Source organism: Notolepis coatsorum, assembly GCF_963971535.1.
Source record: "Notolepis coatsorum genome assembly, chromosome: 8".
Classification (NCBI taxonomy): Eukaryota; Metazoa; Chordata; class Actinopteri; order Aulopiformes; family Paralepididae; genus Notolepis; species Notolepis coatsorum.
In genome coordinates this window covers 43,301,943-43,323,384 of record NC_140172.1, presented here as the reverse complement: position 1 = coordinate 43,323,384, position 21,442 = coordinate 43,301,943, and the positions used below count along the sequence as shown (strand labels likewise).

General features: G+C 41.1%; 1 protein-coding gene across 1 annotated transcript; it reads left to right on the top strand.

The window, feature by feature from the left end:
• Positions 1-13,459: 13,459 nt before the first annotated feature.
• LOC311233294 (claudin-4-like) lies at positions 13,460-14,134 on the top strand (the record flags this gene model as incomplete). The annotated part of the gene is made up of 1 exon (XM_084320239.1): positions 13,460-14,134. The coding sequence occupies one exon, from the start codon at positions 13,460-13,462 to the stop codon at positions 14,132-14,134; it is 675 nt and encodes a 224-aa protein (XP_084176365.1).
• Between the last annotated feature and the right edge of the window lie 7,308 nt (positions 14,135-21,442).

Genomic DNA, 21,442 nt, shown 5'->3' with positions numbered 1-21,442 from the left:
ACAGGAGAGCAGGTACATAATATGTTCTCCTCTTCAAAAGGGGAGGAAACACCAGGATACCATCCCTACCTGCTCTTCAGGTCCTCCCCCATCCACCCACCTCTCTACCCCCATCTCTCTCTCTCTCTCTCTCTCTCTCTCTCTCTCTCTCTCTCTCTCTCTCTCTCTCTCTCTCTCTCTCTCCTCCCCCAGCCTACCTGGTCGTTGTTTAACAATGGGAAATGGGATATTTCTTTGTCCATTGCAGCATTATACAAAATGGTTGAGTAAAACGTTGTTGTATATTCATTTTCTTTGTTGTTAATGTTCAGGAATGTGGCTTCAATGAAAGATGACTGATGACGTTTTTGTTTATTCCCCCCCCCCCCCCCCCCCCCCCCCACCCTCGCTCTCCAGTTTCACATCAAGTGGTAAGGTGGGGTGGCTCTCTGAGTGACGGTGTGACTCACTCTCTTTCAAATGGCAGTCCTGACAAAAAACCTGGACTCACCAAATATGGTCACACTGGCTTTATATAATATGTCCTTTGTTGTGAACGCCACTTACTATAACTTGTGAGGAATTTTGGTAATGGGTGTCAGGATTGTGTAATACAGTGTTTTTTTCCCTCTACATTTATTCAGCCATTGTTAGCCACCACAACAAGAACATTAGTCACCACTGCTACAAAATAATTACAGAGGAAACCATGTCACACACACTCTCTCTTTCTCTCTCTCTCTCTCTCTCTCTCTCTCTCCACCGCTCTCAAAGAGCACCTACGGGAGGCTGCAATTCGAAACTGGCCCCGATAAATGTCCAATCCCCCACCCAACCCCCTCCAATGTACAGTTTCTTCCCCCTCGAATGTATATATTTTCTTTTAGGATCTCTGTCTCTAAAACAGTACTGTATATTTGTATATCTTGTATGTCATAAATGTCTGGATGTAACAGTACTGTATATCTGTATGTCGTGTATGTCATAAATGTCATGATGAATTGAAAATGGGGGACCCTGATGTAAACAAGACGAAAGTCTTTCTTTGGTCTGCATCCCTTTAACAATTGTGCGTATTGAGCCGTACTGTATTGCACCCATTCTGCAATCTGTTAATAAAGTTTTCAATCAACCAATCAATCAATAAATCAATCAATCAATCATTGCCAAAATGCCTCAACTTTACACAGCCTTGCAATGCTTTTCATTGCTAAAAGCGACAACTGTCTATACTTTTTGCTGTGATGTGATGGCTTAAACCTAATGTTAGAGCCATTTCTAGAAAGCTCTTATAATTTTCTATTGTTGAAATTATTTCAATGTAAATAGTTTGGCAGCACCCAGTGTTTTAGTTTTTTTGGTGCTGAACCAAGTGCACAGCATCACTTGACCTCGTGTCTCAGAAAGCTCTTAAGCAGGTGTGCTGAGGGGACTGTAGAAGACGCCACGAGGACACAGTCTTCAACCATATTGCGTATTTGGTTACTTTGTTAGGTTCTTTTGTTAGGTTATTTTGTTTACCCTTACCCTTAGCCGCCAGAGGTGTACCCTTCCTGCTGACTTGTAGTACACAATTTGTAAGTCGCGTTGGATAAAAGCATCAGCTAAATGACTAAATGTAAAATGTAAATGTATATGTAGGCCTACTATCAGTACTGCCCGGCAAAGGCTAGGGCAAACCACAATAACTAAGTTACTGCTATTGGCCTTGGTAGAGAAACATTGCCATTTGCAATACTATGCACAATCATGTTTGTTTTGTGGTTTTTGTACTATGTGAATACAGTCACAGGAAACGTTGTGAAACCCACTGAGCAAAAACATTTATGTAATAAATATCAAAACATATAGGGGTGTTTATTGTTACAGTTAAAAAAAATGCTGAGTGCTTATTCTCATTGAATAGGAAACCGTGCAACAACGGTGCCTTGGGGCTATGTTCCCTTAGAAACCATTCCCTCGGCATATGTGTGTGTGTGTCTGTATTGTCAACACTGTTCAAAGAGGCCATTCGGTTTTGTGTGTGTAGATCTAAATGTATATGTTCAAATTCCATGTATGTATTTTTTGTGTACATTTTAAGAGTAATGTCTGTAAAATATGTACGTCCCATTGTTTCAGCACCTATAGGAAGGAACCTCACCTTGTGATGCAGAAATTAAATGATGAACGCTAAAGCAAAAGAACATGATGAGACATGATCTCAAGTAAGTATGTGAAGCTCTATGTTGAAGAGGAGGGAAACGCTGAAGAGAGAAAAGGCAGAAAATTTAATGAAAAGAAAATGAAAGAACGAGGGAATGGGTCAGAACCTTGAGAAGAGACACCTCCGTGCTAAACTGTAGACTGATTGTGAGCAGAGAACAGACTCTGGTTTGTTGTTCAGGGTTAGTTCTCACAAGAAGAAGGACTTGCACAGGGTCATTACTGAGATATTTGTGTGGGGAGGAGGAAAGAGAGGTCAGTGGAAGTAAAAGCGATATGATATATCTGATAGGTCTGAGTTTAGCAATTTCTAAAGATGAACCTCCCACCCTTGTAACCCTGACATGAAACGTTCAAGTCACTGAAGTTCAGCTCCACTGTCTGCGATTCTCAAATATGCCCTGAGGGAGGCAGTAAAGTGTCTTCCTCCATGTGTGTGTGTGTGTGTGTGTGAGTGTGTGTGTGTGTGTGAGTGTGTGTGTGTGTGTGTGTGTGTGTGTGTGTGTGTGTGTGTGTGTGTGTGTGTGTGTGTGTGTGTGTGTGTGTGTGTGTGTGTGTGTGTGTGTGTGTGTGTGTGTGTGTGTGTGTGTGTGTGTGTGTGTATGTGTGTGTGCGTGTGTGCGTGCGTGCGTGCGTCTGCTGTCCGCTGTGTCTGCTGACCTCCCAACGAAGTGTGAATTAATTTAGTTTCACTGCACTAAACAGAAGTGTGGTTTTAAGGAAGTATGTTGGCTAATTTATACTTACAGGCACCCAGGGATTGAGGTGCTACCAAAATTAGAGCTCTGTCTCTCATTCCATCCATTTAAAGACCGAATCGGCAATCTAAACATTGGGTAGCCCCACTACCAAGAGCGCAGGCATGCGTTCATTCAGCGTTCATTCAGCGTTTTCATTCAGCGTTTTTTTTTTTTTTTTATAAAAAAGCTGTAGATGTGTTGATTCAGTTTGGCACCACATACTTATGTGAATCTGGCTTTTCTACTCTAGCATACCTGAAAAACAAATACAGAAACAGACTAAATGCTCAGCATGACCTCAGAATAGAACTTTCAAAAACCAAGCCCAGAATAGAATAAACTTCAACCAGCCACATACCTCTCATTAGATTTCATTGTGTGTGATGACCCTCCCCCGACCAAGGTACCCATGTACATGTCAAAATACTTCCCAAAGGTCAGTGAATACCACGATCAGAACACCAGAGGGAGCTCAACAAATCATGTCAAACCCAGATTCGGCTCAAACAAAGGACTAAACACGTTTTGCAATTATGCCACATCAATGTGGAACGCCCTACCCAAAGCTGTAAAGGAATGTGAATCACTACCCACTTTAAAAACCACTCTCAAAGAACACCTACAGGAGACTGCAATTCGAAACTGGCCCCTGTAAATGTCCTAACCCAACCCCCTCCAATGTACAGTAATTTACCTAGTATGGTTGTCAATATTCCAATGTACAGTTTTGCTTGTTTGTACAGTGTCCCCCCCCCAACCCCCTCCAATGTACAGTAAATTATCTAGTATGGTTGTCAATATTCCAATGTACAGTTTTGCTTGTACAGTTGTACAGTGTTTCCCCCCCCAACCCCTCCTACCCAACCCCCCCCCCCCCCCACCCACCCAACCTCCTCCAATGTACAGTTTTTACGTCAAATGTATATACTCCCTTTTCTGGACTCTTTTTGTATCACAAACAGTACTGTATTTGCAAATCTGGTCTGTCATAAATGTATAGATGTAGCAGTACTGTCTATCTGTATGTCATATATGTCCTGATGAATTGAAAATGGGGGACCCTGATGTAAACAAGACGAAAGTCTTTCTCTGGTCTACATCCCCTTAACAATTGTGTGTATTGAGCTGTACTGTATTGTACCCATTCTGCAATCTGTTAATAAAGTTTTCAATCAATCAATCAATCAATCAATCAAACTGTGTTGTCTTCCTCTGCTCAGGCTGGCAGAGCAGAGCTGGGGAAGGCTTGTCAGCTACCGTACTTTTCGCACTATAAGCCGCACCTGACTATAAGCCGCAGCAGCTAAATTGAATGATGTGTACATATATAAGCCGCACTGGACTATAAGCCGCAGGTGTTTTAATGTTTAATTACCATATGTTATTGGTAATATGTTATACGCTATTCTTGTGTGTTAACACCTCGCTAAGTGCACCCGCACAGACCACACCCAGCTTCTCGTTTGTAGTCTTTCCACCAGCATTGGGACACAATACTGTCGGACAAATAACAAGAATTAACTCATTTACAAGTTGTATTAAGTTGAGCAAATAAGGGAACAGATAAATAACATTTCAATGCATTAAAAAAAGCAAGATTTTTACATTTTCGGGTTTGGTCCACATATAAGCCGCACCGTTATATAAGCCGCAGGGTCGAAAAATGGGGAAAAAAGCCGCGGCTTATAGTCCGAAAAGTACGGTAATTGGGGCACACCTGGGCCGGGGTGTCCCAGGCAGGATATCAGAGAGAGGCTGCCTCTGGTTCTCTGGCGAACTCCCCATTTTGTTTTTGGTTCTTTGTTTGTCTGGTTGTTGTTGGTTATTTGGTTCTTTGGTTGTTAAATTTTGGTTATTTGTTTTGGTTGCTTTTCTTTGCTTTTACACCTACACATTCATGCTACACATACACTCATCCACACACTGCTGAAACACTGGTACTCATATATATTGGCTGCTCTTTTAGTTAATTAAATAAATCTTTTGTTATTTCTTAAATTGTGCCTGTGTCTCCCTCTTCTTGTTGCAAGCTTGAGCCAGTTCGTAACAGTGCCATAGATGAAATATTGTCCCTTCTAGCATGATGTTAGGTCAGTAGAATTTTTAAATAAGTCGGTAAAAATTAATCAGAATGTTGCTCAATGTTGGGGTTTAAGGTTGAGGGACTGAGGGAGGGGGTAAGAAATGGAGAGTTGAAAAAGGGGTGAGAAATAGAAAGGAGAGTAGAACATGTTTGTTAATTTAAAAGTGTTACAAAATTGTATGTACATATGTTATGAGGTGGTGAGCAACTTAACATTACACTCTGATTATTGCTGTGATGTACTTTTATAATTGAATAAATACATTTGAAATTCATGGTTTGTTGTGTTCTTTATCAGTAGTTTATAAATGTATCTTATGGTAATTCATGATGTATTTTTGTAAGTTTGGGTCCCGGGGAAACACCAAATTTCTCTTTTGGGTCTCGAGCTGAAAAAGTTTGGGAACCCCTGCTCTAGTTGATTGACTGAGATTGGTTTAGGTTGGTAATGTTTGTTAAACACAGTAAAACAGATCTATATTCAGATTTACAATGGGTTTAGAAAGTTACAAATTACATATTTTCCATCTGCAGATCAAACTCTTCATGAATGTACGGTATGTGAATATACCCCACATTGATATGAAAAAAAAAATATATATATTATAGACATAAGATATGGTAAATGGACTGCATTTATATAGAGCTTTATCCAAAACGCTTTACAATTTGTTCCTCACATTTGACCAATTCACTCACACATTCACACACCGACGGCGGAGGCAACCATGCAAGGTGCCAACCTGCTCATCGGGAGCAGTTAGGGGTTAAGTGTCTTGCTCAAGGACACTGACCGGGAACAGCGGGAATCGAACCGGGAACCTCCACATTACCAGACGACCACTCTTCCTCCACTGTCGCCCCTCATGATAGATAATGTGTGTGTACTGCACTCACAATAGCCATGCAGTTCATATGTATGCACAACCACGCATTACAACACACAACGTAGACACCCAGGGGAGTCAGTGGTGGTGGCCGGGGGGGGTGGAGGGAGGGGTCTTAGTGGTGGAGGAGGATCCCCTGGGTGGGTGGTTCTGAAAGTGTGTCATCGGTCAGTGTTCAAAGAGCTTTTAACTGCAGTTTTAATGTCCCCATAAATCTCTTGGAACCATTAAATTCATGGGGCCTCAGCCTATTTGAACGGGCCTCCATCACTGAGTTTCTCTGGAATCCTCTTACAGCACAACAGCGTCACCAGCTCTACTGACCCACTACTGGTTGCTCATAACAACAATGGGTGTCCTTTGAAATGAGCTTGTCAAATCAGATGTAGTGTGTGATTGGTTAAAAAAAGAAAAGAAAAAAAAGAGTAAAGGATTGGTTCCATTTTGTCAACCAAGCTCACAGATAATGGTAACGTCTGTGCTGCTCCCAATACTATCTCAAGCAGTTCTCTGTGAGGGTAATAATTGAACCCTTGCACTGAAGAAAAGGCATTGTATACACATGTATTGTGTGAAGTTCCAGGAGGAAGAGGTGAGGACCACCTTCAAGAGGCTAAAGAAAAATAAAGCAGCAGGCCCAGATAACATCAGCCCATCTGTCCTCCATCACTGTGCTGCAGAACTGGCTCCCGTCTTCACCAACATTTTTAACACCTCCCTCCATAATTGTTCAGTCCCCCAGTGTTTCAAACAGTCCACCATCATCCTGTGCCAAAATCCAACAATACCAATTGCCCTCACATCCGTAGCAATGAAATCATTTGAACGCATCATTCTCACCCACCTCAAAACCATGCAGCACCACCCCCCTCATGGACCCAAATCAATTTGCCTACAGAACCAACAGGTCTGTGGAAGACACAGCCAACACAGCCACCCCATCACCTGCTGCAACACCTGGAAACCCACAACTCCTACGCCCGCATTCTGGTCATGGACTTCAGTTCCGCATTCAACACAATCATCCCAGCCAAACTCATCAATAAACTACTGGACATGAACATTGACCCCTGCATCTGTCACTGGATCCACAGCTTCCTCTCTAACAGACAACAGAAGGTCAAAATAAACAACATCACATCCCACCCTCTATATCTCAGCACAGGAGCTCCCCAAGGCTGCGTCCTTTCACCCTGGCTTTTTTCCCTATACACCAACCTGCTCATATCCCTCCACAACTCCGTCAAAATCTACAAATATGCAGACGACACAACCATTATAGGCCTCATCACAGACAACAATGAAACAGAATACCGTACACAGATCAACCATACAGTCACCTGGTGCACAGACAATAACCTCCTCCTCAACTCATCAAAAACCCAAGAACTCATCATCGACTTCAGACGCCAGCCAAACCCCAAAACCCCCATATCCATCTCCGGCAAACACATTATCACCACAGACTCCTTCAAATTTCTTGGCACCCACATAAGCAACAACCTCAAATGGAAAACCAACACAGACCACATCCACAAAAAAGCCAATCAAAGACTCTTCCTCCGCCAGCTCAAAAAATACAGAATCAGAAAACATCTCCTGCTCCGTTTTTACCAGGTCATCATTCAAAGCATCCTCACCTTCTCCATAACAGTTTGGTACAGCAGTCTGGACATTCACTCCAAAAACAAACTGCAAAAAATAATCAATAAATCCTCCAAAATAATCCGCACCCCCCCTCCCATCACTCGAATCACTCCACCACCAAAGCACAATAAGAAGAGCAAGAAAAATTATCTCTGACCCCACTCACCCAGCAGTGCACACCATATCTTCCAGCTGCTGCCCTCCGGGAGACGCTACAGATCCCTGACCACCAAAACATCCCGCTTTAAAAACAGCTTCTTCCCCACTGCCATACGGACACTGAACTCCCTGTAGCAACCCCCCCTACCTCTGTTGCTATGGACATGGACATAAACTGTGATATTGTGGTATTTGTAATTATGTATTTATGTATTTAACTGCATGTAGTATGTATGTATTGTAAGTGATGTTATATGTTCTATGTTGGAACAATGCTGTAACTGCACTGAACAAATTCCACCAGCCTGGCTGGGTGGTCATTAAAGAATCTAATCTAATCTAAGTTCATCTAAATCGATTGGTGTGTGAATGTGATATATCACAAAAAACTACTCAACCTTGACCGTCTTTAACTATGAGTGAACATAACACTCTAAGTTAGATAATAAAGTTTGAAAACATTGTTCCTCTGAAAACTTAAAACGGACTTATATGGTTCTTTGTCTGAGGTACTCAATTGACCATATTCACAAGGTGGCAATTCTGCTCTTACTGTATGCCATGCTCAGGTTGGGTTCCTTTCCACTCTGTTCCCACCTTGGTGCAAAATGACCACCATGTATGGTCAACTGATTGCAATTGATTGGTCTTTGTATTCAACCAACAGTCACACAGCCAAGGATCAGTGATTTGGGCAACACACCAATAAGCAGAACTACTAACTTCCTCAGGAAGTGTTGTCATGCTACGTTTGCCTTTATATTCCTGGAAGAATGCAGAGCACTGCGTTCACCACATTGTCATGCAGTTTGATTAAAAAGAATGCAGAAGGACTGTACCTCATACTAATACAGTCAGGAATGTGTAAGCAGTAGCACAGTGGAATAACTGGTTGGAACCAGTTTGCGTCATTATAAATCCCCTATACAGTGTACAGAAGAGGTGGTCCTGTGTAACACACGTGACCTTTGGAATACTATCCCCACACACATCATGTTTGATTCGATAATAGGTAATTAATTTGTGTGTGTGGTCTCTCTCCCTCGCTGCAAAGGATGTGCTTTGCACTCTCACACATCCAGGAAAGCACACAAGCAAACAATTGGAGCACAGACAGCCAAGATAATCCCTCTGCCAACTGAAACTCGTTAATCAACTCCTGTGAGAGATAGGCCTGTCTGGTGTTCAGTGAAACTCCCTACGCTAGCATCTAGACTGTATTTCATGCAGTGCTATAGTGATGTTAAAGTCTCCCTACAGACAAAAGGCTGTGTTCGTATTAGGCTACCATAGCGTGGACCTCAACGTCCTAGATAGATTATTTTAAATCACTTATGGGAAGTGTGTTCTCTCTTTCTCTGTTTATGGTTTAGGTACATGTTGAGAAATCAGAATGAAGGGGTTTGGGCTTCTGTGGTTCAGTTTGATCATGTGTGGGCTTTTTTTTATACCCTAAACCTCTTGCTGAAAATGCCCAGTGACAATATGATTAGAGACTGTGGAATACTCCAAATCAAGTCAATCCTTTATTTATTTATTAAAGGAACACAGCAACATTATGGGAAATGTGCTTAGGCCTACTGTAAAGTTTTGGAATAAAGGATCCAACACATTGATTCCAGTTTGACTGTTTACTGAACGTTTCCAAGCGTACAGATACATTCCTGCTGTTATGGCTAGAACTAGCACAATACGACCTCGCCCGCTGCTTCTCTGTATCACCTAACAAGATAACCAGAGTGTCTTGCTCTTGAGGAGTAAAACATAGAGCGCCCTCTGTAGGTCAGAACTAAACATGACCAACTCACTGAACATTATGAACATAATGTCGACTCTGTGAACCATGGACACTTACCATCATAAGATACATACCAATCCCCTCCATGTGTGTTCAGTAGAAAGCTAGTCTACTTGAGCACAATGGAAGTGGATACGGATCAGCCAGCCTATCTTAAAACTCCGGGACAGGTGTTTTTGGCCAACAGTTATAGACTAGCTATGTCCGCTTCCATTAATTTGTGCTAAGCTAGGCTAGCTTGCAGCCGGATATACTGAACGCACAGGAAAGGAAATTCGTACTGCATGTAAAATGTTCATTACATTTTCTTTTAGCTTTTTTACCACTCGAAAACACAGAGTTGGGCCGAACAAGAGACAACAGCGATGAATCAAACACAGTAAAATAGCTCATAAGAGCTATTCTGGTCGGGCATGACCAGTACAATGAGATCTTAATTTAAAAGGATACAGTATCATCTCATTTCTAGAGCATAAATTGAATGACACACATGTAAAACAATGCCCAAAGTTACCTTTACTTGAAGAAATGTTTTTGTTTGTTGCTGTTTTCTTTTGTCCCCCATGTTTAAACACAGTGCAGCACTCAATGCCACAAGGTACCTTCCTTCCATAGTGCAGCTCTGAACTACATAAACATTGTATTTGATCATGTTGGCTATCAGATAAGAGTTTCAGATAAGAGAGATAAGTTTCCTTCCTCAAACCCAAAGCATTCTAGAAGTATGATCATTTATTCAAGTGTTATCTTATTGTGGTTATATCATTATATCAGTGGTTTAGACATTGTCGAGTAGATGTGTGAGACTAATATTGAAGTGTGATAATACTATGATAAAGTGATCACTGGGCCAAAATTTATTAATACACACACACACACACACACACACACACACACACACACACACACACACACACACACACACACACACACACACACACACACACACACACACAGTTGATGCACAAATACATACAGACACGCAAACACTGTTTGAATAAGAAACGACATTGGCTAATTTACCAGGTCAGTCCATCTCAAGTCAAGTCCCAATTTACAGTGATCAGGTGATTCAGGTCAAGTCACAAGTCTGAAACTTTGGGTTTAGAGTCCTAAACAAGTCTCTGTGTTCTTTACCAAATTTAATGGCATTACATTTCTGTATGTTCACGTTTATTTATCTAAAGAAATTTAAGATTATTACTTTAATGGGATTTCATTTCTGTACGTTCACATTTAGCTTAGTGGCGCAGTGGGCAAGGCGCTCACCACTAACGCAGGAGATGCTGGGTTCGAGCCCAGCTCTCTGCATTGCTTCCGGCTTGGCTGGTCGTTCATACTAATACAATTGGCAGTATTAGGGGGTGGGAAAGCCGGTGGGTGGGGATCGGACGTTGTGGACAGCGACTCCTACAGGTCGGTTGGTGCGCCTGTACAGCAGAATCAGGAAGCAACGGGGGCGGCGTGAGCCTCCCACGCGTTACTCCTCGCCGCTGAGAGATTGCGCTGTACAGGTGAAAAGATGCGACGGCTGCCTCCTCGTGTACCGGAGGGGACACGTGATGCAAGGCTTCGTCCACATTGCAGCCGGCCTGTGGGAGGCATGGTCTAACAACGTTCGAGACAGGGGAGGGTAGAATTGGATAATATGAAATTGGGATGGGAGAAAAATAGAAAATGGGGAGAAAAAGTAGATAAAAAAAAATGAAAATGTATAAGATTATTACTTTAATGGCATAACAAATTAAAATCAACCAGCATAGAGGTGGGAGTAAGTCACATTTGCAAGTCTCAAGTGTTACATTATACGTTTAGAGTTGAGTCCTAAATTACTGTGTTTAGAATAAAGCAAGTCAAGGCGAGTCCCTGCTAAAAGTCCAGCAAGTCAATCAAATCATTGATCAGAGCAAGAAATGTACAAGTCAAGTTATCTAACATAGCTTAAACGTACTGTTAGCTTACTAACGTTTAGCCAACCATGAGTAAATTAGCTAAAATTAAACATTAGCATACCTGTCTTTGTGGGTTTTGTAGTGACAGATTAAGTTGGAGGGCTGTGGTGGTTGCGTCACTAGTTTTTGAGCCTACTGCTGTTCTCCTCTTGCTACCGACCACAACATAAGTAAATCTAAACTTTATTCGTTTCTGGACTCCCTCCATGATAGCTGTCTCTTGCATTGGCCACTGGCCAGTCTGCTGTTAAACCGGTAGCTAGGCTAGGTTGCCAGGTTTACTGACTCGATTCCCCCACCTCTGAATAGAGCAATAGTAGTAGTACATTAAACATAAATAATGAATTCTTTATAAAAAAATTAATTGTATTACTTTTCCAAATTAACTTTAGAACTCCAATATATATAAAATATAAATAAAAATAATCATGAAATGAGATGCCTTGTCACTAACGCAACTCTTATAATAACTTGAATTCAGTTCAGTTCATGAAACACACACCTGTGTCAAAGTCCAGTTGCAAGGAGTTTTCCTTCATATTGTCAAGAGTCTGAAATGTCTGACTTCAGTCATGTCACTTAGTCCACACCTCTGATAAACAGGGCTGTTCCCTCTCTACTGGGCATCTGTCTGACACATTTATCTGTAGTTATTGCCCATGTATCAGCATGAAGTTATAAGTATTTATCATTGATAAACAGTAATAGACACCACTTCTGGAACAAATCATCTGTAAGTGAATAGAGAGAGTGACTAGCTTATAGAGCTTTGACTAAACCTATAAACACCACTACATCACTCAGTATGTGTCATGACCCAGCCAGCTACACATCTTCCCAGCTTTAGTGGTTGTGTAATCATGTTTATTGACACTTGTAAAAACAGAAAGCCTCAAATCACTCACTACAAAACATACCCATGCCGTTGACCCTTAAATGGTTGTTTATGACCTCAGAAATATGAGACTGCTTAGAGCGCAGTAGCCAACATATCTGTCATTTGGAGAGGTTTGTTTTTTGTGGAGTGTATGAGTTTTCGATTGTAGCCACTGTTCCTGTTGAAATCTTCTCCATGGGTGGGGAGACTGCAGATGCTTTCCAGCAGATTTGTGCAATTCTTAATAGAATTTTACCTTTCTTCACCTCTCTCTCTCTCAATCAATCAAATCCTTTATTTAACCAGATAAGCATAATTGACATTCAAATCTCTCTCTCTCTCTCTCTCTCTATCTCTCTCTCTCTCTCTCTCTCTCTCTCTCTCTCTCTCTCTCTCTCTCTCTACAGTACGTCAGTGTACCAACTCCTTGTTGAGCTGGTTATCTATCATCCACGTTTCAAGCCCTGCCTTGGCCACTTATTACCTATCAACGGCCATAAAAGGGACATACCTAACACTATACGGGCAAAAGGCTAAGCCATAAAAACTCCTCTTTATTGAAAAACACACACCTGTACATGCACACTCCCCCCGTGGTAAACACTGCAGATGCCCAGAACATAACTGATTGGCTTGGTTTGGTGAGTGATGTCATCCCTCAGGCAGGCCTGATCGTTTAGTGATGATGAACGATACAGGGATCAGAGTCAGTGGCTTCTTTAACGGCAGCAGAAGAGCTGGCTATCTGCACGTCAGCGGACACAGTACGCACCAGAGAGATACCGTATCTGTAGTAGAGAAAACACACCAGTCTCGTCACCTCTGGGTTCAGCAACAGGTGTGCTATAGCTACCGGTCTGCAGTGCAGAGGAGGAGGAGAAATTGGGGGGAAATAAGTTAATTGAGGGCAGGGGTGAAAGGACAACGTATCGCCAAGAAGGTCAGAGAGGTGACAGAGGAAAACGTTGAAACACAACGTCTATAGAATCGACAAGATATTTCTGGAATACGAGGGAAGGTAAAAGGACTACAACGGAACAACAGGAGGAAGGAACACACAAGAAAGGAGGAAAACCTTGATAAAGGAATTACATCTACAGAGGAGGTGTGTTGTGTTGTGTGTGCTTGTGCCATGGCAACTTTGGCCCTGGAATTGGTCGGCATGATTTTGTCCATTCTGGGCTGGCTGCTGAGCGTGGTCAGCTGTGCCCTACCCATGTGGAGGGTCTCCGCCTTCATCGGAGCCAACATCGTCACGGCCCAGGTCTATTGGGAAGGGTTATGGATGAACTGCGTGGTCCAGAGCACGGGCCAGATGCAGTGTAAGGTCTACGACTCCATGCTGGCCCTGCCTCAGGACCTCCAGGCCGCCAGGGCGCTCTCCATTGTGGCCATCATTGTAGGCATCGTGGCTCTCCTGATATCCCTGGTGGGAGCCAAGTGCACCACCTGTATCGAAGAGGAAGGGGTTAAAGCCAGAATCGTGGCCTCCTCGGGCGGAGGGTTCATCGCGGCGGCTCTGGCCCAGCTGGTCCCTGTGTCCTGGTCGGCACACACTATTGTCGTCGAGTTCTACAGCCCCATCATCCCCTCCGGCCAGAAGATGGAGATTGGGGCGTCACTGTATCTGGGCTGGGCTGCGGCAGTCTTGCTCTTGGTAGGGGGATCCATCCTTTGCTGCAGCTGCCCTCCCCAGGAAGACAAAACCATGATGAGATACACCTTACCTCCCCAAAGTCGCATGGCGTACTCCGCAGCGCAGAGGTCGACAGCCCACAGCTCTTACAACAGGAAAGACTACGTGTGAGAAAAGGAGCTTGATTTTAGGGCGAATGTGAGACAACCATTCTCCCGCCTACCATTCCCTTTGTTAAAGGCCCATGCCTTTAAACAAATGGGTACCCCCACCACCAAACAAAGACATGTTTTCATTCTCTAGTTGATTGACTGAACTCATACAAGGACTAACACTAGACAATAGGTAAATATGCAGTGTTTCTATTGTATTTTCTAAATGTTGTGGTTTACTTACATTGGTAAGGTTTGTAAAAACAATAAGACAGACCCATATTCTGATTTATGATGGGTTAAGACAGCTCCAATGGTTATTTTCAGCCTTAAAGAATGAGGTTGAACATAACATTTTATATGGTCAAAACATTCTGCATTTGGGACTTTAAATATGTGAAAATGGCCAACTAGGGGAGAAGAGAATGCAAAGTGAAGGTTCTGTATTCTGTATGATTGCGTGGGATCAAACATGTGTACAAATATAGCAGTGCTCTACATTTAAACCACCAGGGGCATGGGGCTCTATATTCAAAACCCTAGTCAACAAAAAACAATGTTCCAGAATACACCAGGATATTCAGATTTACACTATTTTGTTAATAATGGATTACAGAAAAACAAAAAGGAGCGAACAACATGTTAAAAAACTACTTTTAACACCCTGTTGAATAGGCTTAACAACAGATTTGATTCTGGTGTTGTGTGCCCTGAATCATGTTTACTGTCATGTATTTCAGTCTGACAGAAAGCCCTTGCATGTGGATTGTAGCTACCACCAAATGTACCATTTATCTTACTGTTTACAAGTTTTCAAGTCCCATCAAATGTTTGCTCCAGGGCCATCGGCCGTATTGCTGTGACTGGGGTCAGAGTTCACCAATGAGATTTTGTAACAGTTCATATGATATTTATTAAGAGTTTTTTTCCCCCTTTGCTTCCATCACCATTTGTAACATTTTGTATATTCGACATTCCATCTTTGTATCAAGCACCTCTTTGAGAGTTTATAATACAGTGCTGAAGAAAAAAAAAGTGCCAGAGAGAGAGAGAGAGAGAGAGAGAGAGAGAGAGAGAGAGAGAGAGAGAGAGAGAGAGAGAGAGAGAGAGAGAGAGAGAGAGAGAGAGAGAGAGAGAGAGAGAGAGAGAGAGAGAGAGAGAGAGAGATTTGAATGTCAATTATGCTTATCTGGTTAAATAAAGGATTTGATTGATTGAGAGAGAGAGAGGGGTGAAGAAAGGTAACATTTTATTAAGAATTGCACAAATCTGCTGGAAAGCATCTGCAGTCTCCCCACCCATGGAGAAGAGCAGCAGCAGCAGCAGCAGCAGTTAGCAGTTTACACCTAACCAGCAAATACACACAACCTCACAACCTTAGTGAGTCCTATTACAAGGCTTACAGATGGGCATTTTTTATTTTTTATTTACAGACACATTGCCAGGAAAGATTGTTTCTGTAGGTTTTGCAGAACCCATTAGCCATTCATTTAGCATGCTGAAGGAATATAAACCATGTTAGTCCAAGGCAACACTATTCTTATTTCAATCTGTCAAAATTAGACAAACTCCAGGGAGGCTTAAAAACTCCACATGAAACTTGATGGCTCTCAGTTCAGCCACTAAAATTGGAGGTCTTGTTCCACCAAAGTGAGCATTGTAAATACACCACATATAAACATAATACTGCCTTACTGGCATAATCTTGTTGTAACTAAGAGTACACTTTGCTTTTTTTCATACAACTGTCTCTTGGGCATACTTTTTAAATGCATAGGTTATATATATATATAAAAAATAGGTGGAGCTTAAGTACAGTCAACTAAGACAATAAATGATGAAATAACAACAGACTGGCTGCTGGTAGTGCATGGTTGATTGAGTAGGACACCATAACTCAATGAGGCCGTCTGATAGCAGGGTTGATTGAGTAGGACACCATGGCTCAACGAGGCATTCTGATAGCATTCTGAATCCCTACCCTCCTTCAAAACCGCTCTCAAAGAGCACCTACGGGTGGCTGCAATTAGAAACTGGCCCCGGTAAATGTCCAAACCCCCCACCCCACACCCACCCACCCACCCAACCCCATCCAATGTACAGTTTCTTCCCCTTCGAATGTATATATTTTTTGTATGATCTCTTTCTCTTAAACAGTACTGTATATTTGTATATCTTGTATGTCATAAATGTCTTGATGAATTGAAAATGGGGGACCCTGATGTAAACCAGACAAAAGTCTTTTTCTGGTCTGCATCCCCTTAACAATTGTTTGTATTGAGCCGTACTGTATCTTACCCATTCTGCAATTTGTTAATAACGTTTTCAATCAATCAATCAATAGCAGGGTTGATTGAGTAGGACACCATAACTCAACAAGGCCTTCTGATAGCAGAGTTGATTGAGTAGGACACCATGGCTCAACGAGGCATTCTGATAGCAGGGTTGATTCAAGTTTCAAGTTTCTTTAATAGTTGTCATACAGAAGTACAGAATACTTTTGTACAAAATGCTTCTTACTGTTGCGCTCCAGAGACTGTGCAAGACAAGATAAGTATGAAATAAAAACATAGTAAAATTAGAAGTAAAAAAAAGAGGTCACAGTGTTCAGTTTAGACATATGTACAATGTTCGATGCAGAATAGACGTAGTTACCATACAATATACAATACTGTGCAGTGTACTAATATACAATACTATATAGTGCAAGGCAGAAATGGAGAAATGGGACGAGGTGCAATTTAGGTACAATTCACAGTAGGTGTACGAGTTGTAGTGCAAATCCTTTATCAATAAATATAAAGTGTAAGTGTGTTTGTGTGATCTAAAGTGTGGAGAGTGGGTGCTGCAGTGTGTTGTTTGTTTGAGTGAGTGTGTGCGTGTGGGTGTGTGTGCTGTGTGCATTTGATGGTTGTTGCATAGTGATTATTGTTCGTTTAGCGATTATTGTTCGTTGATTGAGTAGGACACCATGGCTCAACAAGGCCTTCTGATAGCAGAGTTGATTGAGTAGGACACCATGGCTCAACGAGGCATTCTGATAGCAGGGTTGATTGAGTAGGACACCATAACTCAACAAGGCCTTCTGATAGCAGAGTTGATTGAGTAGGACACCATGGCTCAACGAGGCCTTCTGATAGCAGGGTTGATTGAGTAGGACACCATGGCTCAACAAGGCCTTCTGATAGCAGGTGGTCATAAAGAAAATGTAACAAATAAAGGGATGTCAAATTGTCAATATTAATGCGTTTGATTAATTGGATAACCTCAACCGCATAATTTTTTTTTTTTATTATTGCATTACCCTATTTACCACCTTCTCAACATTGAAATGTCAGTTTGCAAGATGGAGCCCAGTGACAAGATGGCAGATAAAGCCACATGACCTATGTGACCCAGCCTTGACCCACATTTTGTATGCCTTACCTGTGTATGATCAACGCTGAGAGGGGGGGTCTGGGTTATTGGCAGGGGGAGGGGTTTATAGGCCCCTTATACAGCCCAGGGTACAATTTACAAGTTGTATTTCCATTGTTCAGAGAGGGGGGGGGGGCATCAAGTGTGATGGAGAGGAGATAAGATCAAATACTGACCCTGGCTGGAATAGGTCAGGTGGCAAAATCATCATTGTAAAGTTTTAAAGATTGTCCTTGAGTAATTCTCAGAAATGAGGACACATACCTTTGTTTAGAAGGATGAAATGAATGAATGAATGAATGGATGAATGAATGAAAACTTTATTTAACAGATTGCAGAATGGAATACAGTACAGCTCAATACACACAATTGTTAAGGGGATGCAGACCAGAGAAAGTCGTTTGTCTTGTTTACATCAGGGTCCCCCATTTTCAATTCATAGTGACATTTATGACATACGCAACATACATGACATCATGACATTTATGGCATAGGGACATACATGACATACAGGTATATAGTACTGTTACATTTGTGACATATACGATATGCAAATATACAGTATATTTGCATAAATATATAATATAAAACAATTATATTGTTTTAAAAATGGGAAGAGCAATTGGTATTTCCAGGAAATGTGCTTCTTTTGTTGCCCGTCCCCTTTTATGTCAGATAGTGCAAAGTTTAGTTTTATGTCATCTTGACTATTGCTCTGCGATGTGGTCATCTGCTGCCAGTGGTGACCTCAGGAAGCTCCAGGTGGTCCAGAACAGGGCAGCACGGTTGGTACTGGGCTGCTCACTAAGGTCTAATGTGAGCCGTATGCATGCCCGCCTCTCTTGGCTTAACGTTGAAAATAGATTGTCTTTTAATATACTTGTGCTGTTCAAGTTGGTCATGAGCAGTAAGACTCCTGTTTTTATACATAATCAGATTGTTTTTAGTAATACTGTGCACGAGCATTACACTAGAGGTTCCAGTAGTGGGCAGCTTGAATTGCCAGGTCCTAGAACCAGCGCTCTGGGAAGATCTTTTATTTTTAGAGCATTAAATCTGTGGAATGGCCTGCCTCGGAACCTCTGCTGCATTTACAGTAGATTCACTTTTAAAAAGAATCTTAAATTGTTTTTAAATAGTTTTTAACACTGTAAAGTGGTTTTTTGTTTTTGTTTTACACTAATGTAATTTTAGCTATATTAATTGTTACAGTAGGTTCATTATGCATTGTGTGTACTGACTTTTAATAATTTAGTTTTTTTGCAATGGTGATTGTTTTTGTGTTTTTTTGTGTGTGGACCCCAGGAAGACTAGCTGGTTGCTATCGCACCAGCTAATGGGGATCCCTAATAAAATAAAATAAAATCAGTAATGTTACCCAGAGATCCTAACAGAGAATATATATACATATGATGGGGATTGGGGAGGAGACTGTACATTAGGAGGGGGTGGGTGGGTGGGAGAAAAAATATACATACGGTGGGGAGAGAATATATACATACGGTGGGGAGGAGACTGTCTATTAGGAGGGATTGGGGGGGGTTTGGACATTTACGGTGGCCAGTTTCGAATTGCAGCCTCCCGTAGGTGCTCTTTAAGAGCGGTTTTGAATGTGGGTAGGGATTCACATCTTTTTACGGCTGTGGTGAGTACGGTGTTCCACATTGTTGTGGCATAATTGCTAAATGTGTTTAGTCCCTTGTTTGTGCCGATACGTAGTAGTAAGGTGGTTGACTATAAAACCCTTGTAACTAAACGGGCATGAGAGCCACTTCACTTTTGTTGGGGACCCTACAGTGCATCTGGTTTGAGATCAGTTTTTGACTTTTTCCTGTCGGTCTATCAGTCTAACTAGTACTAATTTGCTCACTTTTGTTAATGGCTCTGTACTCTTAAGCTTATGTCATTATGATTATTTTCTCAACTGCATGTACTTAAAGATATAATATGTAACATTTTCGTATTAAAATGCCTAAACACGACTAGACCTATGTTATATATTTTGTTGAGTTGTGTACTTACATTATCCCAAATGTTTCCAACAATGTTCAAACGATAAATACATAATTTCAATCAATTTAATTTGGTCACCTGTCAAAAGATTATTATTGCAGGTTCAAGTTGAGTTTGAGTTACTGGTAGGCAGCCTAATCTTTTTAAATTTACCACATTTTCTACCATTTCATGTAGAAAATAGGACTCAAAATAGGACACACTTGTGTTCAGACATTTTCTACACACGTTTAAACTTTGTTATGACACAGTTGTTTACTGATTGTAGTTTGTTTTGTGTTTGTTTTGTTTCTACTTTTCGCAAATGTGTGTAACCTATTAATGAAGCATGCCACTGAAAAATATTTGACTTATTGTCAAAACTGAAAACATTGTGTTTACAGATGTGATCAAATGATGTAATTATTTGTATATAATAAAGATTTGTGCAATATACAGTAACCCACCGCCGGTATATTACTGCCTGATTTATACTTATGGATAAGAATGACTGAATTGTTCATAAAGATGTTTGACGTGAGAGAAGTGGGGCCTATGACTAAGAGCACTAAACACTCATGTTTAAACCTCTGGTAACACTTTATAATAACCATCATTCATAAATGGTAAATTGATAGTTAATTGAACTTTAGTAAATTGTTATTTAATAATGAACTAACAATATGTTAATATACTGATGATTATTTTAACTAATGTGTTATATTTTCATTCGTTTGTCCAATAAAAAGTTATTCATTTGTCATTATATACTGTATCATAACTGAAGAAATTATAATAATTCTGACTAACAACATACTTATTGTGTGTTATTACATACAACATTTACATATTATATAAGTTATTAGTTAAAGATGATCTAACTACTTTTAAACCATTAATACATTGTTTGTACAACTATACATAATGTTATTTGTATGGCTTATAAAGTTATAAAGTTGCAACTGGTGTTTTAATACTTTGTAAATGGATAATAAATGCTTTGTAAAGCATACATGAATATTATTTGAGTGGTTTTTAAATTCATTAGAATCTCCATTTACTCCACAGACAATGCTTAGAAAACGAAAGTCAATGTTTGGGCAAAGGTTATGCAGACTTATGATCAGTGTTGGGCAAGTTATTCAGGGAGTGTAATTGGCTACTTATTACTGATTTACTCCTTTAAAAAGTAATCAAAATTACTATACTGATAGTTGTTTCAATGTAATTACTTACTTAGTTACGCTACTATGTACAACCTGTTCAGCTTCTGTTATCAGCTGTCCAGATGTCAGCTGTGTTGGAAACAAAGTCTACCTCTTTGAGTGTGGCCTTCAAATTAGCTTCCATCACCACACTCTCTCTCGAGCCAGTAAACGTCTTTCTCTGTTGGCAGCTTGACATTGTTCTTTGTGAATAGGTAACATCCCCTCGACGATATACCCATGGATGAGCTTCTTCAGACCTTCTCAGTCACTTGTGGTGTTTGCCCTGATCTTAGATCCAGAGGATGAATTAATGAAAGAAAGGATATTATAGGGATGTCCCAATCAAGTTTTTTTGCACCCAATCCCGATCCGAGTAATTTAATTATTAGTCTGTTATGGTTTGTAACCGACCTCAAACGCAACGGCACAGACAGGAAGTTCAGAGTTAGCCAAAAGCTAGGGTGTATTTATTTACAGAGTCACAAGATGGATGAGGTACAGTAATCAAACAAACGGGGATCTGGCATGTGACGATGTAGCGGCTCTGCAGATACTCCCAGTAGATAGTGGTGAGGAATTGGCATGTGACGTTGTAGCGGCTCTGCAGATACTCCCAGCTTTCACTCACGGTGGAAAAACGGAGAGAGAGAGAAATCAGAAAACAGCCCAACGAACACACAGAGGCAGAGAGGTGACTGAGTCCAGTATTA